General features: G+C 32.6%; 2 protein-coding genes across 6 annotated transcripts in view; one reads left to right on the top strand and one right to left on the bottom strand.

Annotated features, from left to right (window-relative positions):
• Positions 1 to 950: 950 nt before the first annotated feature.
• Positions 951 to 6,483, bottom strand: LOC127715226 (anaphase-promoting complex subunit 10-like). 3 transcript variants are annotated; one of them, XM_052221249.1, is made up of 4 exons: positions 6,369 to 6,483; positions 3,396 to 3,604; positions 2,403 to 2,565; positions 951 to 1,303 (listed from the first exon to the last, which is right to left on the bottom strand). In XM_052221249.1, exons 2-4 carry the CDS (start codon positions 3,508 to 3,510, stop codon positions 1,024 to 1,026), a joined length of 558 nt encoding a protein of 185 aa, XP_052077209.1. In that variant the 5' UTR covers positions 3,511 to 3,604; positions 6,369 to 6,483; the 3' UTR covers positions 951 to 1,023. The 3 variants fall into 3 exon arrangements, with proteins under 3 accessions (XP_052077209.1, XP_052077210.1, XP_052077211.1); XM_052221250.1 differs by having other exon boundaries at positions 6,337 to 6,474; XM_052221251.1 differs by having other exon boundaries at positions 6,349 to 6,474.
• An 8,413-nt stretch (positions 6,484 to 14,896) lies between these two features.
• LOC127715216 (beta-alanine-activating enzyme-like) overlaps positions 14,897 to 27,106 on the top strand; it is a 47,861-nt gene continuing 35,651 nt past the window's right edge. For 2 of the 3 annotated variants that reach the window (XR_007988236.1, XM_052221233.1), the window contains exons 1-5: positions 14,897 to 14,977; positions 19,439 to 19,543; positions 21,023 to 21,106; positions 22,016 to 22,075; positions 25,146 to 25,211. Coding sequence is in view for 2 of the 3 variants with exons in the window: in XM_052221233.1 (XP_052077193.1) it covers positions 14,975 to 14,977; positions 19,439 to 19,543; positions 21,023 to 21,106; positions 22,016 to 22,075; positions 25,146 to 25,211 (318 nt within the window). In the remaining variant the exon portion in view is untranslated. The remainder of the gene's footprint in view (positions 14,978 to 19,438; positions 19,544 to 21,022; positions 21,107 to 22,015; positions 22,076 to 25,145; positions 25,212 to 27,106) is intronic. The other variant, XM_052221234.1, reaches the window with a different exon arrangement.

Genomic DNA, 27,106 nt, shown 5'->3' with positions numbered 1-27,106 from the left:
CTTTCTGCGACAAAAGTCACAGGCTCGACAAAAATGACACTTTTTAACCAAATTCCATATGATCTTAAGTGATGGTAAACTCGAAATAGCGCACAATGCATTGTGTTTCATTTAGTCGATTGGTCAATGTCTAAGGGCATTTACCTTTTGTATTTGGAAATATATTATGCAAGTGTATTCTGATATCAGAATTCTAGTGGTCTCTCAATCTGGTAATAATGAAGACGTTTACATTTTTTTTCTATTGGTTATTTCTTTTCTTTATTTTTTTTTTGGGGGGGGGGAGGGGGTGTTGGACATATGTTTTTAAATGCTCCCTTCAAATCTTATCTCTCGTTTCGCACATAAAAACTGTTGACTCATTGTTATGTTTCACCTTGCTAATTAATTCACAGTCACTGGACCCTGAAACGTCGCAATAATTTCTGAATTTACAGTACTAGTTTCCTATTAAGGTGATCCAACCACTAACTTAAACAAATCACTGATCACAATACTGCCTCGACTGCAACTGTCACCTCTGTAGTAAACACTACTTGAAAAAGCACACCAGAGTCTTTCCTACGTAACTTCTACAGACAAGACAAAAAACATCAACCAACTCCAAATTGGGTGAAAATTTATCTTTACTGTAAATTCAGAAATTAATGTGAGGCATTTATTAATATGAGTAATGTGTCTTGGTGATTACCACAATAATAAGAACTCGAATTCTGATAATTACTACATATATCTGTATGCAGATTTTCATGAAATCGCAAAAATTAACCTTGCATTTATTATCATTCCTCGGAAATCGCAATAATAAAGGCACACAATAATTTCTGAATTTACAGTATGTGATTGTTTTAGTACCAATTTGATCAAGAGTAAGCAGTCCTTAATTAACATTCATGTATTTCTAATCGGATAATGTCATGAATGTACAGAATGACAATGATAACTACAGATTATTTCATTGATTTTTTTTTTCTTTTTTACGCTTGAAATCGAATAATTACAAATATTAAATTTCGACCTATGCTATCTAATATAAGCATACTGCAAAAGTTCAGGACTAGTAAATTTAGGGATTTTTGCTGATGAAATGTCTTGTACAGGAGCTCGTACTTTAATTCTCCGTAAATGAGTATCTCGTCCATTCTGGTGATTTGACAAAATAGCTATTTGAATCATAAATGTCCTTATTGGTTTTTCATTGACATCTTTCATTGGTACACACACCCATCCTACTGGTTCTGACATCTCTATCTGTTCAACCTCCACCAAATCATTGAAATGGGTACCAGCCCTAATTGAGATTCTGAAATAAAATTTAATAAACTGTGAGCAGGTGGTTGACTTGGTTAAAACTGATGTACATAACTGCAGTTACGGACATCACAAGACATTACAGACTAAACATTAGGTAAAACTAGCTTTCTTAAAATTCGAAAGAATTAAAAATCATTCTTCATCATTTTGGTATTTATCAGTCTATATTCAGAAAGGGAACAATGCTCCAACATATCGAATTCAAATGTAACCGTTATATGAAAAAATCAATGGTAAAAATCAGGATGATGTCTGCAACATAATGATCTCATATCTATTGATGATCATAACATTATTTTACTTTGAGCAGATGAAGTTAAATCCAGAAAAGCAGTTCGGTATAAAAAATTTACAAAGTTTAATGTTTATCATTAATCTTTTTCAATAATAATATACAAAATATTTAAACCTTAGGAGTTAAATCTGTTGACAAACTTCCCATTGTATCAAAATTGTGTCATGAGATGCAGCCAAAATTATGGAGGTGCACATGTACAACAACACATAAAATAAAGAAGTTATGTTAAGTTTTGTTCTGTTCTTATGGAAATTTACACAATTTTTAATGCATTGACAAGCCTTTTTGATTGACTTGACAATGACAAAATATATATGTCCATATATTTAAATTTATCCTGTATATAATATATCCTGTATTTATGTTGGGAAGACAATTTAACAAATGATCATTTACCAAATGATCAGTCAGCATATAAGCCTAAAAAGGCCAAATAAAGATATATGTGAGGTTTCAGTTACCCGACCAACCTTAGTTTAAACCCCCCCTCCCCCCCCCCGACCCTAGAACTTTTTTTTTCCATTTCTGAAAAATAAATTTTGAATGATCCCATTTTGTGGAATGTGAATTTCAATAATTAAATTCCCAGTCTCCTGTCATTCGAATTTTCATTAGAAGTTTCCACCTATGGCTAAAAATGCTCTTCAAATTTGAACTTTCTTTGGCCTATTCAACCTTTTTGATTTGAGCATCACCATGATCACTGATGCATCTTTTGTAGGCAAAACGTGCGTCTGGAGTACAAAATTTAAATCCTGGTACATGTATCTATGATGTGTTTAATTAATACCTGTTTGGAGTATAGCTTTCATCAGCTTTATAATCAGTATAGATGCAGATATCATGAATGGTAGTTTTCTTTCTGAACTGTATGTTAACTAGGTGTGGCTGTGGACCATCTGATTGCCAGTAAGTGTCCGGAGAATCCTCCCTTAGCTGGTCAACTCCAAAACCTACAGATGTGCAAGAAATGTGTTAAATTTAAAGATGCAAAAACAATTTCACAATGAGTGACTTAAATAAGTCTGGATGTCATGTGACTGACTATTTTAGGTAATATTAGTCTGCAGTGTTGAAGAGAAAGGTCCCAAATAAGATGATGTAAAGAGCCTGTATCACTTTAATCATGTTAATGTCTGGATCTATCAATCTATTATAAGCAATAATCACGAATGAATATGAATGAATGGAGTAGGGTTATATATCCTTGACATAACAATCCAACAACATAAAACATAAAAAGACATCTTAAGCAGCAGAAAAAAGTAAATAAAAACTAAATATTATTTTTTCAGGTAATAACTTCCTATATAGTTCACACAGGCATCTGAAATTGAAAATAAGGCATTCAAACAACCTCTATAATATAAAAATAAGAAGATGTGGTATGGTGCCAATGAGACAACTTTCCACCAGAGACCAAATGACATAGAAGTTAACAACTATATATAGGTCACAGTACAGCCTTCAACAATAAGAAAAGCCCATACTGCAAAGTAAGCTATAAAAGGCTTGAAATGACAAATGTAAAATCAATTCAAACAAGAAAACCAGTGCCCGCCAGCAGCCTGATTTATGTATAAAACAATAAACGAAAATCAACAATTTGAACACTGTAAGAATAACCAAATTTGAAATTGCTGTGTAATGCACTTGTTATTCTGTGTCAGTGCACGTTGGGCCATTACTGGAAATGCTGCATGTAAATAGTGCTATATATAAAACAGTGATTTTTGTATTTTTTTTCGAAATCTATCTCATCACAATTATTACTTTTTTTTACCTGGTTTACATGAAGACAGGGACCATACTGCTTGATTTCCAACTTCTCGTAACTTTCCTTCTTTTTCTTCTTTAAATATATCAAGATCAGGATTAGCTGTAACTTTTGTTGCCATTGCTCACCTTATCAGCTGATCAGCAACACAACATTAATTTCAATACATCACACTCATTACGCTAGACTAAGCTATTGCTTAATAATTTGTAGATCTGAAAAGTATCAAAAAATAAATTTCAAAACAATTATCCATAGATATAAGAAGTTGTGGTATGAGTGCCATGGTGTGATAATTTTGATAATAATGCACAAGGCCATATATATTAGACATATTCTGTCAATATTAGTAATTTCATTATAACATGTATAAGATTGCCCAAATTTAATTATAGATGTACATGTACCACCATATGAAGAAATATTATGACTTGTCTAATAAATATTCTAAAATAAGTTGTTCACATCACAAAATATCTCAACTCCAAATCAACCTCAAAGGTATTACAGATAGCATCTACACAGGTTCATTGTAAAACATCTGTATAAATATCCATTTTTTGGAAAACTTCAACTTTAAAATATCTGTTGTCTTACATCTGTTTTTGCACTCCTAGCAGTCAGGGGTACTACTTGTACAAGTTTTTTTTTTTATTGAAGAAGTAAATAATAATACACTTGTATAAGTAAATTTTTTTATTCAAATTTTCTTATAACATGTATAAAGTTTGAATAATCTCCCCTTAATTTTCTCAAAAAATTTACTTGTGTAAGTAATTTTTTTTTACAATCCCTACAATTCTCAAGTTTTGGGATGTAAAAACATGCCTTAAACAATTTTATCTCTGCTTAGCTCATAATCTTTTATTAGAGTTCAATGTTTCATCTCGTTAATTCAACAGAGAAACTAATTGTGCAAAGGTTTTAAGTAATTGCGCAAGGCTTTCAAAAATTGCCCGTTGGCGGCTTGTAAATGAGCAGTATTTTGAAGACAAATGAGATTTTCATTGTACATGTATATGAAATTACACTTCAATGATTAGTAAAGACACCTGCAAAGGACAGACAATTACAAATTCTATAAGAGCAAAGAAGTCCTGAGAAATTCAAGAAAAGAAGATAGTATGACTTTTAACTTGTATAAGTAAAAAAAATCTGAATGTCTAAGGGACATAACATGCATAACTAAGCCATTAAAATAATTTACCTATACAAGCATGATACACTTGTATAAGCATCTTACAATTTTACTTATAATATAAGTATATTAATATTTACTTCTTCAAGTAAATAAAAAAACTTGTACAAGTAGTACCCTTGACTACCTAGACCATATAGATGATATAATTATATATTCTAAATTTCCATGACAAGATCTTTCCACAATCAAATTGACGTTTTTTCTTTCGGACCAATTGAAACACTTTAATTTCTTATGTAATCAAAGTTATATTAATTCTAAAATAATTGTTTACATTGTTTACTAGTTCTATAGCGGAAAAACATCATTTGTAAACATGGTAAACATAAATTATAAGACTGCAAAATTTATGAGTATTTAATAGCCACATTGAGCCATATGCATGAACATGATGGATGTCTAATTTTCGACAACAAACTTTCACTAGTTAATTACAATTCAGAAAAATATTAAAATTCAAGTCGATTGAAATCAATGTGCTTCTGCGCCAGGATTTGCCTCCTAAAACATGTAAAATGAGAATGAAATAATAAGAAAATAAATGGAGAATGTGTGAATGGGACAAAGATGATGCCCCCGTTTGCATATATAAAGTTATAAAGGGGTATAACTCAAGAAGAGTAAAAGTGATGCCACCCAAATTCAAAAGTGATCTGTATTTTGTGGTAATAAGCATTGTGTATAAGTTTCATCACTTTTGGTTGAGGCAATCTAAAGTTAGAGAACAGAAACCAATATTGAGACATACATAAATGACTTTTAACAATGTCTAAAAGATTCATCATGTTCATATTGATCAATAACATTACACATTATGACCAATATTTTATTATAATTCAACACAAATAAACCAATGCTAAGCCTTCAGGATATTGTGTCAGGAGGAAAATGCATGGAGGAAGATTCACATAGGGCGTTACTAAAATATGCACCAATGAGAACAGTTGTGCCATAAGGCCATAACTTGGCATAAGATTGAGGATTGAGGATTGTGTCTGTTCGCTCCAAAAAACATTCACCCCCTACATGTTCACACCCAATATGTTTGCCACTGGGTTCGTTTGCACCATATTTTTATTCAAATACAGCATCTGCCTGTACAGGTTAAATTATCATGATTATAAGATGTATTTTAAAATGTATATGTTGTGTAAGTTGCAATTTTGTACATGTTATAACTCAGTGTCGGTCTAGTACAAAGCAGGGTTAATATTAATATTACATTAACATGTTCTCGTCCTGAATATGCATATAAATTTGACGCTGGACATTAAGCAGCCATCCATCATCATATTCAAACCAGGTGCGAACAGACCCAGGATGTGAATGTGTGGGGTGTGAATGTTTCAATTGTGTAGCTGTTGGAAAATTTATTAAAGTCAATATGAGTTTGATCTATCTACTTTTTATGTAACTATAAACCAATGGCTTTATTACAGTCTAATTGTATTGTGATTGTGTATTTTTAAAATTCTATATTTCTAAGCTAATCAATGTTCTATCTATATGCCCCTTGTGTGCCCTTAATTGGTAATAAAATATGTGCTTGTTCTTGATCCTGTTCTGTTGGAGACTGTTTTAATATTGTAAATAGCTCTGAGAAAAATAGCAACGCTTCCCGGCACTGACCACTGCGCAAAGTTTTCGTGGGACCATTCATGATTGAATAATTTGGCTGAAAACTGAAGACTGAAGAGTTCATGTTCACCCAGAATAACAGTTTGCATGGTAGAAATATTTAATTACAGTTTACAACACTTGCTTCCCGTGATGTTTACCTGCTTAAAGTATCAAAAAAAACCTTGATATATCCATGAAATAAAACATGAAGAGTAGGTTCTGGGGAATTAGTTTCCACCAGAGAATCCTTAAAATATAACTAAAGACCAGTAATCCATTTTATACAACAGCGCACCACAATGAAGTAATCACGGAAAGTACAAGGAAGTGTTGTTTTTTTTTTTTGTTCTTCGGTAGTGAGCCAGAAGAGGTCCATTTCTGTTTGTTTTTTTTTTTTTTGCATTGGGAAGATCTTCTGGTTCTCTTCTACCTCTTCCTTACAAATTGGTAGTTTAGACGACAGAGGCACATATATAACAAATATCAGTGGCGTCGCTTAGTCTCACTAGTAAATGACATTAATAAATTTATGTATGCAGATATAATAGAATGTGAGCTGTGTGATAACCATTTTTATGGTAAAGCAGCCTAAGTAGGATATCCCTGTAGGGACGATAAGCTGGATAAATATAAGAACTGCACGGACAATAACAGTATAAGGTGACGACTATTTGATATTCTTGGGAAAGGGGGGGGGGGTTTTGCAGGAGGATTTTTTGCGGATTTATTATTCATATGGATTTGTATAGAAAGATACTATACAGATCCTTGTTATTCATTTTAATCAGTCGCTAATCATGCTAATCGTCCCTTTACAGAGGCCACCATGCATGCATGTTCATATTTAAAATCCACCTGTCCCGGCCCACCCCACCCCCAAACAAACATCAAATGGTTTTCCCCTTACTCAATCTTAAAACAAAAGTTTAAATTGATTGATTGTTAGTGGTTGCTTATTTCTAACGTCAAGTGACAAATATTTAATGCATTTTTAGGAAAACACGAGTTTAAAAGTCAGGTATATAATATAGAAATTAATAAGGAGATGTGGTGTGATTGCCAATGAGGCAACTATCTACCGGAGTTCAAATGAAGTGGATGTAAGCAATTTTAGGCAACCATACGGCCTTCAACAATGACAAAAACCCATGCCGTATAGTCGACTAAAAAAGGCCCCGACATGAAAATTGTGAAACAATTCAAACAAAAAAACTAACGGCCTAATTATATATAGATTTTTTTTTACAAAACATCAAATATGAGTCGACAGACATGAACCAACGACAACCACTGATCGAACTACAGGCTCCTGACAGGCCATACAAAGAATATGGTAAGGTTAAACATGTTTGTGAGCGCTCAACACTCCCCTAAACTGGGACAGTGGTGTAACAGTACAACATAAGAACAAACTGTAAAAATCAGTTGCAAATAAATTAATTCAAAAGATCGGTACGAGACACACAAAAAAAAAACAACTAACATTAAGACAATAGACACAAAACACCGAAATAAAAGCATATGCAGTTACTGAAAGTTTGTTCAAAACTAATTACAACTAAACACTAAAATACATCTTGTTCTCCCCGACTAAAGTATCAATCAGTACACAACCAACGGATTTAGTCCTAAACAGTCTGAAAAACGCCATGACCTTGTACATATACCTTGTAAACATGCATATACAATTAAGGTTTTCGAAAAGTGGTGCATATGGTCCAAAGGTTTTGACCATCAAAATTTTGCAATAGAAATAATAGATAGAACCAGCAGATTTTCGTCAATGACCATCAGGGAAAAAAGATTTTGTGAACTCGGCGGTATCTTTGCTTTATACAAAAATAATCATATCCAACTAAGTCAGACATCACGTGACTTTTGAGACGTATACTAGCCGCCATTTTGTATTATATTGCCCCATATAAAATGCATAGGTGCTTCAATAAAGTTTAGTTTTCTCATTAACCTGGCCCGTTTTCTAACTTTTGCAAATCAATCCTTGATATTCAAACATATTTCTATCAAACAATGTTGGTCCTAACAGTTTAATTTTTGATTAAATTCTGTCACTGGAGAATCGTAAAAACATGTACTTTTTCTCGTTATTTCTCCGTTGACTCAATGCTAAATGTACCGATACCCATGTCTACTTGTATAACAAATAAAGAAATTCCGTTAATAAAAATAAAACTTTGCAAATCGATTAAGTATATTCAAACATATATCTGGCGAAAAATACTATTTAAAACAGTTTAATTTCTGGGCAATTTCTGTCAAAAATCGATTTAAAAAAAAGAATATTTTGGGATTTTTCAAAATGGCGGATGATGTATATGGAAATGTTGCATCAAATCGAGGATTTGTTTAGTAAGACTTTCCTTGATTTAATTTAATTTTTCATGTAGAATCTCTGATGTTTCTGTTATTTTCTTTGGTGATATTTCGATATGATTGATTTCAAAATTTCTTGATAAAAAAAATATTATTTTAAGTGTGACACGGATACATTTTATTTTGACAGATATCCAGGATATACTGTTACCAGAAAATAGTTAACAATAAAATTTATAATAAAAATTTTTCTCTTCTTTTTTTAAAAGGTTTTTTTCCTGTTTCCTGTATAATTTATCTTTCTTTATCTTCTAGAAATATATTTATACATTCCTTTTAGAACAAACAAATATTTACGTCCCAAGAGAGAAAAAAATCCCAACAATTATTATAGATAAATATTCCATACCTTCAAAATCCCATCACTTGACGAACAGGTGAATTCTGACTTTGGATGTAATGTTACATAACAATATATTGTCAGTAAGACGTGCAAACCAAAAGCAACCAGGTGACATTAAACATCCTGTGTATACATGTATTACCAGAGTTTATATTTTGTGATATACAAAAGTTTTCATAACTGTACAAATAAATATCTTCTCTTCCCCGTGTCAAACCAGAAGAAGTATGTATCATAATAAACTTGAAGAAAATATGAATATTATAAAAAAAAATCTTTAAAAAAATCTTTTTTGCTTTAAAAGATAATCAAACTAATATTTATGTTTCTATAATTATTTAAAAGAAATATTTTGATTCAAATTTTAATTTAAATGGATTTTGAATTATTTCGTAAAAAATTAAACGAGATTTTATTGAATATGATTTTATTATTTATTTTTTTTAATTCAATATTTAAGCAAAATCCAGGCATTCAATAAATCGATATAAAGTTAAACTTGTGTAAAAAAATTTGTTATTGTATACATTTCAACAGAGACATATAATACAATTGCTCTGATTTCAACAACATTGTATACCCGACAATATTTATCGACAGAGTTATCGGTCCTGAATAGGACTGATATAGTTGGGTATGCCAGTTTGGTTACTTAAAAAAAAATTAATATGTCTTTTTCGATCATATACTAGACAAACATTGACAAATTCTTGTACAGTTTAAGATTATTCCTGAAAATCAAATGATTTGGGATTTAAGCAGGATTTATTTAGCAAAATTGAGTTAGGAAAGCATAAAGAAAAATGTCACGAATACAGAAATTTCTTCGAACTAATTTCTTTGATTTTACACTTATTTTATAATTACATCAATGCCAAAACCGAGCACACTATTACAGTCATGTCTTAATTCCGAATCGGAACTGCATGACCATGATGACGTATCTTAATTTTCTAATAAATCATCATAAACTTCATTTATGTCATCCAGCATAAAAAAAAATCTGCTATATTCGATGGCAAATTGAATTTTTGTTTTATTGCTTCTTCTACAAAATATCTCCAGAAGAGGTCCAGATTCATTTTTTTGGACTCATCACCAGAAGACATTCTGGAGATGTACAGAAGAGACCAATAAAAAACGCCCTTGTTTAGTGGCAAATTTCAAACAAAAGAAAAGTATGTAAAAACATTTATTAGACTTAGATCAGTATCTCAAAAAACTTACAGGTCTACACAACATAAACTATACACACAATACATAAAACAAATGACAGTCACAATGCAATTACATGTAACTTACTCAAACAAAAGGTAAAAAACCGTATCTTTCCAAAAAACCCGGCCGCTATATACACAGAAGAAAAAGTTCTGATTATAAAAAAATATAATTAAGATAGGGCTGGATGGGCGGGTATTTCAAGAATTATGAATTTAAGTCGATCGACGCGTTACTTAAATAAAAATTATGACCTGCTCAGAGAAAACTGACTAGAAGAATGACCATACGAATATCGTGATTTGAAAGAATTCTAGTCATTTCGGAACCTGGTTAAATCGGCACCTGCATGGTCAAATAGGCACCCGTTATAGTCAAATCGGACCTGGTTAATTTGGCACTCAAGTTATTCCCGGGCTTGTATTTCCTATCATGATTTTCTTGATAGAGGGTTGCTGCTCACATGAAGCTGTTCTCAATTTTATTAAACCAAGAGTTCCAAATGGTGAAGTTGAGATCATCCCTTCGTAAATTTTACGGACGCCATCACGAGTTGGTTGACCGTTGTGGAATAACCGTTTCACAGATGATATCGGATATGTTCCTTATGTCGTAACTACAATCCCCGTCCCTTTTCACTAATGTGACCTACTGAATTAGACTATTTACTGGGTTCGTAATAACATGAGCAACACGACAGGCGCCACATGTGGAGCAGGATCTGCTTACCCTTCCGGAGCACCTGAGATCACCCCCAGTTTTTGGTGGTGTTCGTGTTGCTTAGTCTTTAGTTTTCTATGTTGTGTCTTGTGTACTATTATTTGTCTGTTTGTATTTTTTTCTTTTTTAGCCATGGCGTTGTCAGTTTATTTTCGATCTATGAGTTTGACTGTCCCTCTGGTATCTTTTGCCCTCTTTTAATTATTTCGGCACCCACAATTAAAATTATGTTTTGTAAGTAAACTATTGAAGTCTCCATTTTTCATGATTTTTTCTATATTTTCACTAGAGGTGTCAACGTATATTTGTTGCTCATGACAGAAGTTCCAATGGAAACTTTGTTATAAACAATGGGGCCATAATACAATGTATTTGTTCCTATTGGAACTTATATCACAAAGCAACCTCTATTTCATGACAACTGCACATTACTAGTAAACATGGGCTACAAAGATTGGTGCCATTGTTATTCATTTAATACAAGTAGACAGGAAATGCAAAAAAAAAAAATAACAATTTAAATTACAATGATAAAAATTATTAGTTTTTATTCTCATCTGTAGATTAAACAACAGCTTGTGTCATGGCCTCTTTGTTTACTTTTTTTTAATTATAAAAAATCAAAAACTATCTGAAAATTGTTAAAACAACAAATGGGTTATTGTTTGTAATAGTAATAAGTTCATAAGTTTTTAAATAGAATATTGAGTAAATTTAAAACAGAGAGCCAACTGAGTATTGTTTATTGTAAATAAAATTGAGAATGGAAATGGGGAATGTGTCAAAGAGACAACAACTCGACCATATAACAGACAACAGCAGAAGGTCACCAACAGGTCTTCAATGCAGCGAGAAATTCCCGCACCCGGAGGCGTCCTTCAGCTGGACCCTAAACAAATATATATACTAGTTCAGTGATAATGAACGCCATACTAAACTCCAAATTGTACACAAGAAACTAAAATTTAAAATAATACAAGACTGACAAAGGCTAGAGGCTCCTGACTTGGGACAGGCGCAAAAATGCGGCGGGGTTAAACATGTTTATGAGATCTCAACCCTCCCCTATACCTCTAGCCAATGTAGAAAAGTAAACGCATAACAATACGCACATTAAAATTCAGTTCAAGAGAAGTCCGAGTCTGATGTCAGAAGATGTAACCAAAGAAAATAAACAAAATGACAATAATACATAAATAACAACAGACTACTAGCAGTTAAATGACATGCCAGCTCCAGACTTCAATTAAACTGATTGAAAGATTATGTATTCATCATATGAATATCAGGCATAATCCTTCCCGTTAGGGGTTTAGTATCATACCATCATAACATATATGAGAAGAACATAACCCGTGTCATGCCAACAACTGGTTTTTAAATAAATGTGTTTAGTGCCGATGCAAAGACCCTATAAGTGAATCAATATTAACGCCAAAATATACAATCTTTAATGACCTGACAACAGTATCGTAACTATATCCCTTCTTAATAAGTCTATTTAAAGGTTTTGTTAGCTTCAGAGGTGAATACTGACATTTTTGTGCTTTATAAAGAATATTTCCATAAAAAATTGGATGTGAAATACCTGAACGTATAAGAAGTCTGCATGTTGAGCTATATTTACGAATGATGTCCTTATACCGATGATAAAATTTAGTAAATGTTTTGACTAGTTTGTGATATCGAAAACCCTGGTGCAATAATTTTTCAGTAATACATAAATTTCTGTCGTTAAAATCTAAAACATTGTTACATACACGAGCGAGTCGTACAAGTTGAGCTATATAAACACCGTAAGATGGTGACAAGGGAACGTCACCATCTAAAAATGGATAATTAACGATAGGAAATGAAAAATCATCTCTTTTATCATATATTTTAGTATTAAGCTTTCCGTTAATGATATAGATATCAAGATCGAGGAAAGGGCAGTGGTCATTGTTAGTATTAGCTTTATTTAAAGTAAGTTCAACAGGATAAATTTCTTTAGTATACACACTGAAGTCGTCATTATTGAGAGCCAAAATATCATCCAAATATCTAAAAGTATTATTAAATTTGTGTATCAGATGTTGTTTCGATGGGTCTTTGCTGATTTTTGTCATAAATTGTAACTCATAGCAATACAAAAAAAGGTCCGCAATAAGTGGTGCACAGTTAGTCCCCCATTGGAATTCCGATAACCTGACGATATACGGAATCTCCAAAGCGAACAAAAATGTTATCTAGTAAAAATTCAAGGGCATATATAGTATCAAAGCATGTCCAATTGACATAGTTTTTTTGTTTATTGCTACTAAAAAATGACCTAAAAGAGTTTGAACATATATATTCACATTCTGACTTTTTAAATGCCCATTTAATTAGGAGTGTGAATTTTTTCTTAATGAGAATGTGAGGCAATGTGGTATATAGGGTAGAAAAATCAAAACTTTGAACAGATTCAAAATCACCAATATATCATGCATGCAATTTATCAAGTACTTCCAACGAGTTCTTGACACTCCAAAAGTAATTAATTCCACTATTTTCGAAGGCCTTATTTGAACAATTTATTATCAGGTTTTTTATTGAACCAAGTGTACTGGTAAGAAGTATAGACAATTTAGTAGTGGAACAATGGCTTGAAGACGAAATGAATCTATATTTGTAAGGTATTTTGTGTAGCTTCGGAAGCCAATACATAATTGTGTATTCTTCCTGCTTAATTACATGTGGTGAGTTTGTAACAATGTACGAAATGAACATCTGAAATTGTAAGTTTTGCCAAAAAATATATATTAAACAAAACGAAAAATAGAAATGAAAGAGAAAAAAACGGTAAAAATAATTTTATTTTTAATTAGGCAGTGGCTATTTTGCCGCCTCCGGCAAGATAGCCTCTTTGGTGCTATTTTACCGGCTCCGGCAAAATAGCCTCCTTTTAATTTTCGTTATTTTGCCGGCTCCGGCACAATAGCGATTTATATAGGTCCTCAGCTGGCCCCTAAATAAAATTGTGTACTAATTCTGTGAAAATGGACGTCACACTAAACTCCAAAACATATAAATGAACTGAAATTAAAAAAAAATACAAGACTAACAAAGGCCAGAGGCTCCTGACTTGGGACAGGCGCCAAAATACGGCGGGGTTAAACATGTTTTGTGAGATCTCAACCACCCCCCTATACCTCTAGCCAATGTAGAATAAAGAAACACATAGCAAAGATCGATTGAATTAAAGATGTTGACTGACGAACAATTTCGGAAGTATTGACAATGTAAGTTTCTTTGCTACTTGTCATTTAAAATACGTGCCGCAATCCGTAAAATGTGTATAGTTGCAAGATAAAAACGACGATACATTTACATGTTATGATGAAACAACTTGACTAAGCAGTGGATGAAGTTTTGTGATCATAGTTTGCGCATGAACACAGCAGTATTTTAATGCACCATAGACTAAATCGGTATTAAAGGTTTTGTTTGGTGCTCTAGTTTTCATAGATTTTATAGTCCTTGAATCACGTTTTCACAGTTAAACATAACTTAATTGATTGTCCTTTTCAAAGTGCTCCAAAATTACCTGCTTTAGCTTTTCATATGAGTCGTACATAGCGCTTATCATGTTCAAGTTTCATTTTACAAGGAAGTGTAGTCTTCCATTTTCGAACGTCAATGATTTCAATTAAAAAAAAAATATTTCATTTAGTCTGATAAAAATCTGAAATAAAACCGTCAAATTTGCAAAACTCTAAAATAGCCACTGCCTTTTAATTATGCACCTTTCAGTAGAATAAAAATTTCATAATTTTATTTTTTCTAGATGTTTCATAATATTACTAGCTACAACATGTTATTTCACAAAAATCTATGAGAAAAATTTCCATTGAACGTTCTTTTTATTTTGTGTAACAATTTCATTTCATATCTATGTTATGTTAGATATGTATTTATATTGTTGGTACTTAGTTATATCATAGACAAGTTTCTTTTGGAACAATCTGTATGTCGAGTTACCAGTCACTTCTATACAATGGTAGCGTCATTTTGATTTTTTTTCACAGAAATTTTGAGCTTAATTTGATAGTGTTTTTCCATCAGTTGGAAATGGTATTGCTTCGCTTGAACTTATACCTCAATACATAAATAATACAGAAATGCACGTATTTTGTCTTTTCTTGAAGACATTACATGTTTAACCGTCCATTATAATTTCTGTGTAGCATCGTTGTTCAAAGTGAAAGTACACATATTACAGCACGTGAATATTCGAGGTCTTTTCTTTGGCAGTGATCTGGAAAGATTTGTTCTCAATGGAACTAGCCTCCTAGTACAAATAATTATGTCGTCTTGAAATGGCTATTTTATTTTTTTTGTTTTGACGCCTTTCTCACAGCAAAAGAATATATCAAGACCTCATAATTATTTTGGACTACTACTACTACTAGACTAGGCCCCCCAAAAAATGCTAATGAGCCATTTTGAAAATAAATGAGTCATTAGATCAAATGAATGGCCATTAGTTTATAACAAAATATAAAAATGTATGTTAAAGAGAAGAGCTACTTAAGCCAATAACTAGTCCAATTTGAAATAATTATGATGTCTTGAAATGCTATTTTTTTTCTCTGACTCCTTCCTACGATGAAGGCCATGTCACAGAAAAAAAATAATAAACGGAGCTCCAGATAAGCTGCCTATTTGCGTGATCTCGCAATACAAATAATTCAAAACCCAATGCAATTGCCCATTGCAGGGTTCAATAACCCAATTAATTCAAAGGAAAACCCAATTATATGCCAAAATCATGAGTTCTTAACGCTTTTATTCGCTATCGTTTTCGTTATTTACCCTTATCTGATTACAGTCTTCACGTAAATCTATTTTTATAATATTTATAATTGGAAATGTCCTTTTGTTCTTAAAATAGAGCCCTGCATCAAGTAGCTGTAATGGGTCCCTGTTGGAATTTTCCGTTGCTCAAAAGGTAAACGTGTTTAGACTTATTAAGAAGGGATATAGTTACGATACTGTTGTCAGGTCATTAAAGATTGCATATTTTGGCTTTAATATTGATTCACTTATCATGCTTATAGGGTCTTTGCATCGGAATTAAACATATTTATTCTAAAACCAGTTGTTGGCATGACACGGGTTGTGTTCTTCTCATATATTTTATGACGGTATAATACTAAACCCCTAACAGGAGGGATTGTGCCTGATATTCATATGATGAAGACATAATCTTTCAATCAGTTTAATTGAGGTCTGGAGCTGGCATGTCAGTAACTGCTAGTAGTCTGTTGTTATTTATGTATTATTGTCATTTTGTTTATTTTCTTTTGTTTCCTATTCTGACATCGGACTCAGACTTCTCTTAAACTGAGTTTTACTGTGCGTACTGTTGTACGTTTGTTTTTTCTACATTGGCTAGAGGTATAGGGGGAGGGTTGAGATCTCAAAAAACATGTTTAACCCCGCCGCATTTTTGCGCCTGTCCCAAGTCAGGAGCCTCTGGCCTTTGTTAGTTTTGTATCATTTCTTGTGTATAATTTGGAGTTAAGTATGACGTCCATTATCACTGATCTGGTATACATATTTGTTTGGGGGCCAGCTGAGGGATGCCTCCGGGTGCGGGAGTTTCTTGCTGCATTGAAGACCCATTGGTGACCTTCGGCTGTTGTCTGCTCTGTGGTCGGGTTGTTGTCTCTTTGACACATTCCCCATTTCCATTCTCAATTTTATTATGAAAACATTTCGATCTTCTCGGCGTTTATCCAATTAGCGTGTGACATGCTGTCATATTTTTTCAAATTGCCCGGGATTTATCATAACATACGATGAATTAAAACGAAAGTAAATCAGATAAAAATATTGTATAGAAGCATGTTTTTGGCTTCTTTTTGATAGCTGAGGGAAAGTTATGATGATAACAAGACTCAGCTATTGATTTTAGGAAGCGTCCATTGAACGCACGGGCGTGTTTGCGTACCTTAACGAGAACATTGCTATAGAACGATAAACACGGGGTTTCGTCAAAAACGAAATCAGTTGGAAAAAGTGAAAGGCCAAATCAATTATGACATGATATGTAGTTGGAAAGCATCGGAAACCAAAAGTTCTGATATGGGACAACTTAACCCAGATTTATGTAAATTGAATTAAACAAAAACAGTTTATATATTATTTTTTTCATTTTAGTTGATGAATGAATACACATATCCGTTTTTTACGTCAAATTGTGCAGCTTGACACTTTCTTTGTTTTGGTCTAATTGTTCTGGATGCTTAAGATAGTTGTCTTATTCATGTTATTGGCAAGTGCAGTATAACATTGTCATTTATTTACTTGATGTTGGAGAATTATTTGTAAATTTAAGTTGAATGTGGTCTCCATCATTAAACCACCCTATAAATCTCAAGGTTTTGGGGTATATCTTAAATCTGGGAACTACTTTTTATTTTTATTAAAAAGTAGATCTGGCAAATAGGTGAAAGGACTGGCAAAACTTTCTTACAGCACCTAAATTTCACATATATTACATAAAAATCTAAACACTTAGCCACACCTACCCCAACTATAAACTAGGGTGATCATATGGGATCTAGAAAGGCAATTAATTACTGTCCAACTAGTGACACCAGCTGCAGTTTACATAAGTTTTGAGAAAATACAAAACTGACAGAACGTTTAAAACGGGACACAAATTAAACGTACAATTGCTCGTCAGTGAATAAACCAAATAAAACAGCTAAGCACATATACAAAGAAAGAAACACATTTAAGATCAGTGATATTGTTGTCTTTTTTCAAAACTACCTCTACCGTTTTTTATTGGGAAAAATGCATATTTTTATGGAAATTGGGAAAATTGTATATTTTATTCTGAACACATCAGCGATTTTTTGCTGACCTTTGCTGTCTTTTTTGCACTGTTGTTTTCATGTATATTTTGGTTGTCAGACATTTTCAACCTAAAAGGTACTTTTCGAAGAGGGGAAAGAAACAGAAGCAATGATGGTACTTAATGCATTGAAAACCACATGTTTTACAAACACCATGATGATTCTGATCAGAAAACCGGATCTCAAAAGTGCTTTCTAATATCAAAATAATAACATGAATACGATATTTACAATCATTACTACCAATGCCATCACTGTTTTGGGAAAATGTAAAACTTTTTGGGAGGAATTTTAAGCCATTTTTTTTAGTAATTGGGAATTTTCTCTAGGGGAAAAAGCCGAATTTCGGCTGTAATTTGAGGCAAACAATATCACTGAAGATGGAAACACATCTGGGGTTGATATAATGTGATTATAATTAAACATGCCTAAATATTCAATATTGTGTTGATGAAAAAACCCAATACATTAAGGAGCTTGGTGGTGAAAAACCCAATTTGATATTTGCTTGAGGGGTGAATTGGAATTGATAATGCAATTAAAAAACTTTATCACCCAATTACATAAAAAAATGGTGGGTAAAAACCCCAATTTGTGAATTCTTATCTGGAGCTCTGAATAAAATAGCCTTTAAACATGTTCAAGACGTAATATATATTTAGATTTGCAAGTAATAATAAACTGTAATTCAGTCTTCACACTGAGCCACAGGCCCATCAGCCCAGGCTTGTAAAATTGATTTCAGGCCTGTAAAAATCATCTCTACAAGCCAACAGAATCTAACTAAAATTTTCCAAAAACTGAGGTCTTGGCCTGTAGATTTAAAAGTTTATCGTGAAGACTGGTAACTTATATTGCATGTTCAGTTTTTTTTACAGATTCAGTAAATTATTGCCTTTGTGGTGCAGTAATGAATGATGCCAAATTATGCAAATTTTCAGGTTTTAATAAGATTCATCTACTTTTCTGACGTCTAAAATACATTATATCACTAATAACCCAATTGGTGAAAAACTTTTTTAACTGACACTAAGGACACATTAGCATATATGTTTTCATCAAATTTCCATACCACTATCACAGTTAAAAATTTTAAGGGCCAAAATTATGAGTTAGTGAACCAACTTCTTTTGTAAGTTGAGCAGTTGTCCGAATACTTTGTACATCTTGTACATCATGTACATTGTAACCTGTAACCATAATCAGACTAAAAAAATATATTAACAAGTGTGTCCTGTCTTCTTACCATAAATTTTCATGCATTCCTTAACACATTTTATTGACATTTTTACTTGAGCACTTTTAAAGTCTAGATCACTGTTTACCATGTTAACAGTGGTTGAAATCCAGAACATTACCCTATTTATCTGTTTATATAAATATAAGAAGATGTGGTATGATTGCCAATGAGACAATTAATTAGCTCTCCACCAGAGGCCAAATAACATAGACATTAACAGCTATAGGTCACCAAACAGATATATTAGTCTGTGTATAATGTTTAAAAAACTATTTTTACTTGCCTATGATATCTACTCTATTTTGTTTGTAAGGAAAATTGAAGAAGGAAGGAAATAAGAATATTTTTAAATAATTCTTTCTATTTTGCGAAATTTATATACCGTAGTCATGGTAATTAGATATATATTTTTTACACATTTTGTAGAGTGTCCATGATGATGATGATGAGTCACCAGATTTCCCAGAAGACTTTGGTGATCTGGTTATGGTCGATGAAATAGGTCCTGATGATGATGATATCACTGTGCAGGTGGGTATTAAATCTGATCAGCAACCCCCCTCTCCCTCATTCTGTTAATCTTACAGTCAAGTTATGGCTATTTGGTGATGCATTTTAAAATAAAAAGATGTGTTATGATTGCCAGTGAGACAACTGCCCACCAGAGACCAAATAACATTGGAGTTGGAGAAACTTTAGTTTAAAAAAAATGTGTCCAATGATCCCGCCTGCCAACCAAGATGGCTGACATGACTAAAAATAGAACATAGGGGTAAAATGCAAGTTTTGTTTATTATTTTGAAAACTGTTATAAATAGAGAAAATCTGACAGGAGCACAAATATTCAGAATGTTGAGCTCTACCAATTGTCCATATACGTCAAAACTGTCAAACGACTTCTTATAGGAGTCATTGCCCTTTAATGATAATATTTACCATTTTTTTTCATTTTTCCCTATCATCTTGAAAACTATAATGGATAGAGAGAAACTTTAAATTGCCAAAATGATCAGCTAGACAAGTTGTACAAATAAGTTCCCATGGTCAAAATTGTCAGTCAACATGGTCAACTGCTTATTAGAGTTAGTGTCCATTGATGACTATTTTTACCAATTTGTTGCGTTTTTTCCCTTTTATCTTAAAATTATAAGAGATAGATAAGGAAAAATGATCAGCAAGACAAGATCTACAATTAAGACAATAAATATGAAATTATCTGAAGACTCCTTATTTGAGTTTTTGCCCTTTAATGGTGATTTTTACCTTTTTTTTTGCGTCTTGCCTTATATGATAAAAATTATAGTAGATTAATAAAATAGACACTTTAAATCACAAATCAGCAAGGCAAGATCTACTAACAAGTCAAATTTTGCCGATATATTTAGTAGACTGTCACTCTTTATAGGAGTGAATGCCCTTAAACGAGGATTTTTTTTTACCCACTTTTGTGTTTTGAGCAAAAACTGAAGATGATAGAGAGAAATTAAACAAACTAAATGATCAACAACACAAGATCAACAAAACAGAGATTTTTGTCATGAATTCTATTCTTGCCTATAATGTTGGAGAGTGTCCTTTGTTGAATATGCAAATGGACCAAGGTGAGCGACACAGGCTCTTTAAAGCCTCTAGTTTAATTAATGAGGGTGTAGTTGGGGTTTACAGAATAGAGAACAAAGTGCAAAAAGTGCAGAATTAAGGCATAAAAATATAAAGAATAGAGAAAAATGAATAAGCAAATTAAATAAAGAATAGAGAAAAATTAATAAGCAAATAAAATAAAGTAAAGAGAAAAATTAATAAGCAGATAAATTAAAGAATAGAGAACAATGGGCAAAATTTACAAGGAATGGAGAAAAATGGACTAAAAAGTTAGAGATCACAATTCGCAGAATTGAAGGACCCCCCCCCCCATTCAGACCCTCATAAATGACAGGCAGCATGGTCTTTTGATTGTTCCACTTGAATGGATATATATTTCGATCTTAGAACTTTCCATCTTTATTGTAGGAGCCTACTGACTCATTAGTGAAAGCACCGACTGATTCGCCAATAAAAGCAGCGACTGATCAAGTAGTGGTCAGAATTAAGAAGGTAATTATGATATTTAAAGTATATTTTGTTGTTTTTTTTATGCCCCCACCGCGGGGGAGGGACATTAAGTTTTATCTTGTCCGTCTGTAAGTCCTAGTTTGCCTCAACCAAATGTTATGAAACTTATACACAATGCTTATTACAACCAAACACAGATATAGTTTGAATTTGGGTGGCGTAACTTTTACCGTTCTTGAGTTATGTGTCTGTATAAATTGAAAATTTTCTGAATTTGCCATATTTTTACAAGTGGGGGCAGTGGGGGCTTCTGTGTTCCATGGACACATTCTTCTTTTATTATTATTATAAATTATATATTGTGGATTCTGGGTATAGTTAAAGCAGACTTTGGCAAATCCTAATAATTAACACATGATTAAATATCCAAAATCCAAAAGCAAAAAAGAGTCCAATAAAAAAATAAGGAGATGAGGTATGATTACCAATGAGACAACTATCCTACAAAGTTCAAATAAAGTGGATGTAAGCAATTATGGGCAACTGTACAGACTTCAACAATGAGAAAAACCCAAACCGTATAGTCGGCTGTAAAAGGCAATGAAAAATATGAAACAATTCAATTGAGAAAACAAACGGCCTAATTTATAACAAAACACTTAAAGAAAAACAAATATGACAGACATGAACCAATGACAACCACTGAACTACAGGTTCCTGACTTGGAACAGGCACATAAAGAATGTGGCAGGAACCTTCTACCACACAACAAGCAGATTCTTTCAGACCAAGGACCAAAATTAGCTGGGACTATTTTTCAAGAAATTGTTTTTTTGGAAGTTGGCAAGCAGTATAATAAATTTTAAAACATAGCCTCCGTTAACAATGCTTTTTCAGAGTAACAATCTACTTGATCACCCTCTCATTTATTTATATCATATTATATTGCAGGAGCCAAATGATACAGGGGGGAAATCTTCAGAGGATCAGGTGGTTGGTACACTTAAGAAGGTTAGATAGCTTTGTTTTTTTTTTTAAAGTTTATAAATCCATACTTTATACATAATTTTAATCCCAATCTTGAACTTTCCTTAGCATCAGACAAAAATGTCAAACTTGGACTCAAGGATTATTGATAGAATTTGATGAACTAGAAGAGGCACTATATAGGCTGAATTATTACATTGCATTACTGAATGATTTGTCTCGCCTGCCACGAAATCGGAGAAAGCAAGACATAGTGATTGCTTTTCCGGCAACAGCTGGGGTGACGCTGTCAACAATTATTAAGTTTTCTGCTTAAGTTAGTTTGATAGGAACTACTTGTGATAGATTAATGATATTTTGTACGAAGTTGCATTACTATCAGTACATATCAGTTTGACAACTATTTTGAGGCCCTGCCCCTAGCCCATGGTCCAGTGACTTTGAATTAATAATCAATTTTAAATGTTAAGTTTTCTGCTTAAGCTAGGTTGATAGGAACTACTGGTGATAAATCAATGATATTTTGTGTGAAGTTGCATTGCTATCAGTTCATATCAGGTTGACAACTATTTTGAGGCCGTGCCCCCTAGGCCATGGTTCAGTGAATATCAATTAATTAGCAATTTTCAGTGATAAGTTTTCTGCTTAAGTTGGTTTGATATGAACTGCTTGCAATAGATCAATGATATTTTCTTTAAAGTTTCATTACTATTTCAAGGCCCTGCCCCCTAGGTAATGGTCCGGTGACTTTCAATCAATTAGCAATTTTCAATGTTTAGTTTTCTGATTAAGTTAGTTTGATAGAAACTACTTACCAGAGACAATATTTTCTATAAAGTTACATTGCTGTCTGTACATATCAGTTTGTCAACCATTTCGAGGCCCTACCCACTAGTTGGTCCAGTGACTTTGAATTAATTAACAGTGTTGCTGTCCATCAGATTGTCTTTTTCTGAATTTTATGCCTACAGGTGACACATATCTCTGTGTCAGCAGTTTATTGTTCTTGTGTTGCTGTCTAGTTTGAAATCAATGTTTTTATTCATATAATATACATGTATTCACTATATTTACTATAAACTCATCATAGATGCCAGGATTAAAATTTAGGGTCACCATTAAAAAATTGTTTGTTTGATGATGCCTACCCATGCCTTGTAGGGTTGGGTAGGTAGGTAGTGATTTTATGGGGGGCTAACAACATAAGTTACATGTTTTAAACAAGAAAACGACGTTAGAGCAGAAAAAATCTTTAAAAAAAAAATTTGAACGGATTTGTGTCATAAATTTTTTGTAGGCTACTTTTTAGGTGAATAGGTAGGCACCATCAAACAATTTGAATTTTATTTTTGGCCTTGTATACCAGACCCGTGTTTCATCTACAAAAGATTCATCAGTGACACTCGAATAAAAAAGTTTCCATTTTACTATGTTTTAAAACAACCATAAACATGATAAAAGATAATAGAGAAAATGATACACGTAATTGTTTTAAAAATAATTTTAAAATAACCCAAATTCCTTGTAGAATGCTCAAATGGCATATTGATGTCATAAATTGTGTAAAGTTTTGTCCTGCTGTATGAATTTTGAGAACATGTTACATTGCAAATTGGAATATATAATATAATATTAAATATGGTGTAGCATTCTTCTTTATCCATTGGTTATTACGATCACGTGATTCATAGGGTATTTCAGCAAGGCTTCCAAAACGGTCATATATTCCGGACATTTGTATAATGTCCGGTAAAAGTCCGGCTGGGCAAAGCATGAAACGGTCATCTACTTTTTAGTTTTCAAGGCTTTCTTAACAGATGGTCATTTTAACATAATTCGCGATCTTTTTGACCCAACCTTTTGCCTTTAGCAGCCACACATTTCCTGTCATAAAAGTGACATGATCATTAAGTACTATCAAAACAACCCCTTCTTTAATACCTTCTCATTTTAATCAAGGCTAATTAGTTGTCGAACAGTTGAAATTTACCTGTTCAGGTGACAGGTAAACTATTTTGAACCGGACATTAATCGGTCTATTCAAAGTTATTTACTTACATTTCAGCGGTTTGCATCTAATTAATTTAGTCATAAAAGATTGAAATTATCAGAAATACGTTTACAAATATGATTTGATGAAAAAATTAGAAAGGTGAAAATGAAAAATCGTCATAACCACGTTGTTTGAACCAGAGACATGTCTCTGTTTGACCTAGTACACGTGTGCGCATGCGCCCAGGTGTGAAATTTAGTTATGCATCCTAATTTCTTCAAAAAATGCTTAAATTGTCATTGATACCTTTATCTCATGTTTATTTCGAATATTTTCTTGAAGATATAACGTAGAAAGAGCTACATACACTCATTCATGCTTTGCAAACGTACACGGAATTTACGTATTTGTCTCTGGTCCATGTTTTACCATTGTCAAGATAACATCCGGTATAAGATTTTAACGAATGTAAAGTTTTTGACGACGTTATTTTGCACAAATAAAGAGTCTAAGGCAGATATAAGTACGCTGATGTTGCACACTTCGAATGATGCACTGCCAATTTACCAGTTTACGTCAGAACTTCGATTTTGAATCAAAGAAAGTTTAATATCGTTTTTTTTTAATGTCAATCATTGGGATGGCCAACTCAGCAACTGAATACCATAATTACCTTTTGTTTATTTAGTCTTAAGGGATTAAAATCGGGATAATATATAAAATGTCCGGCTGGCTAAAAATAATTTTGGAAGCCCTGTATTTCAGTATATGGACGCTATGTTTCTATTCATACCAATATATTGACGGCCAATATTAAAAATGTTGCAAAATACAATATAAAATATATCTTGACGGTCAATATTAAAAATTTTGCAAAGTACAATGTAAAATATATATTGACGGTCAATATTAAAAATCTTGCAAAATATAATGTAAAATACACAGAAAGAACATTGAAGACCATTTCCATAATACACTATTTACATATGTAATACATAAATTAAGGACTTTCTCTCAGTCAATACGTTATATAATCTGACCAGGTCCATATATAACCTATTGACCTCGACAAAAGTCCATAATTGATAAATATATTTGTAGGAACCACAAGACCATGCCATTAAGTCAGTTACCAGTGAGAAGCCAGGATCTGGTCAACAGAGTCAGGTATTTTAAAACTGGTTGATGTACTTTTAGTTTGTATGATGTGGCATTCACTTAGCAGATGACAATCAATTAAAATATTTTGTGTTCTTCGTAATTCCATGACCTTAGGCAGGAAACTGGCATTCCTAGTCAATTAAGATTGGAGTCCTACACACCTGCCACAAGCCAGTTCAAACTCACAACCTCAGTGTTGACAGGCTAGCTAGTGATCGCTGTATTACTTAGACCACTCAGCCACCGAGGCCCCTGAAAGATCATTTAAAGTAAACATTTTATAAAATAAGATTAATGTGTTGTAATAATAATTCACATATATATATCTGGAAAGCCAAATGAGAGGGATCATAAAACTATTACAGTGTTTGATAATCTGACCCTATTTACTTATAAATATAATGTTATTGTTTGGCTCACTAGATTGAATTGATATACATGTGCTAAATGTATTTTTTAATTTATAGAAAATGAAAACATATAATTTTAATGCATTCGAAGCATTTTTCTGGATTTACCTTCAACAGGAATGCTAAAAGCCCAATATTTGAAAGCCAAGGATGTATAATTACCATACATTTGAAGAGGCTAATATGACTAAAAAGAACCTTAAAAAAAGCCAAATCCATCTACATGTAAGGTCAATTTTGTCAACTTAGTTGTCATTTATCATGATGACTTTTGAATATTGAAAATCTGACATTTATCTCTTTGGTCATGTTGATCATGTTGATGAATGTTTTATTTTAGTGTATTGATGCCAAGTAATTAAAAATATGCCACTTTACCTTTTATTGTCACCCGAACTATAGGTTGTGAGGCGACATAGAAATATTGGGCCTCCACCCATCCAGTCTTGTAAGCGTGCTTATGTGTACAATTCTATCCAGACTTTTATGAAATTTATATCAAAGGTTTATATCAGCAATGTCTCAGACAAGATAAAAAATCAGTGCATATCAACTTTTTTTAAACGAGTAATGCCCCTTGGAAATAATGATATGCAAAAATAGTAGAAGCAAAGACTGGTTGACTTAGAAGCAGAATGATATGTCCAGATATGGTGACATGTCTTCCTGCAGACAGTTATATTGTGAATTGCTGTGGATTGAGGAAAACTCAATATCGTGGATATTTGATTTCGTTGTTTTGACAAAGTCAGCATATATTCCTATAGAAAATATGTAATTCGCTGAACATTTCTATTTATGGCTAAACCTGTATATCTTTTAATTCTTTTTTGGTTTAAAGCTCTTCATCTTTTTAATTAGCTTTAGATTTTCAAATATTTTGGCCTCAAACATCACTGAAGAGACATTGATTGTTGAAATGCGCATCTGGTGCAGACAATGTTTATGTTTATTACTGTACCCATGAAATCCACAAAAATTAGATTCCAATGATAAATAATGAATCAACAGTAACCATGGTAACCAAGCTCAACATGTTCGTCTATTACAATGTGGATTTAATATTGATTTTACATTAACATGTTCTCATCCTAATATGCATGCAATAATCACAACTGGACATTAAACACCATTTCATCATCACCATTATCATCCAGTTTAAATTTATGTATATTTTTGTCCCCATGCCATCACCGGAGGGGACATTAACATTACCCTTGTCCGTCTGTATGTCCTGCAATTGGTTTCCGTTCTCTAACTTCAGTTTGCCTCAACCAAATGTTATGAAACTTATACACAATGCTTATTACCATAAAACATCAAGTTCAAATTTTGGTGGCATCACTTTTACCGTTCTTGAATTATGCCCCTTTATAACTTATATGCAAGTGGGGGCATCATCTGTGTCCCATAGACACATTCTCCATTTATTTTTGTTTTGGTGAGTAAATTGAAAATTAATGAGGATCTTTAAATAATTTTCCTTTTTTC

This window comes from Mytilus californianus, unplaced genomic scaffold (genome assembly GCF_021869535.1).
Source record: "Mytilus californianus isolate M0D057914Y unplaced genomic scaffold, xbMytCali1.0.p SCAF_9, whole genome shotgun sequence".
NCBI classification, from domain to species: Eukaryota; Metazoa; Mollusca; class Bivalvia; order Mytilida; family Mytilidae; genus Mytilus; species Mytilus californianus.
The sequence above is the reverse complement of the archived record's forward strand: the minus strand, read 5'-3'. Positions and strand labels throughout refer to the sequence as shown.

Bases quoted from the DNA above. Each gene is read 5' to 3' on its own strand.
- LOC127715226 (XM_052221249.1), bottom strand. From the start codon at position 3,510: ATGGCAACAAAAGTTACAGCTAATCCTGATCTTGATATATTTAAAGAA. The intron at 2,566-3,395 runs GTAAAAAAAAGT...GCACATCTGTAG, and splicing joins CCTGTCTTCATGTAAACCAG to GTTTTGGAGTTGACCAGCTA. The intron at 1,304-2,402 runs GTATTAATTAAA...ATTTTATTTCAG, and splicing joins GAAAGCTATACTCCAAACAG to AATCTCAATTAGGGCTGGTA.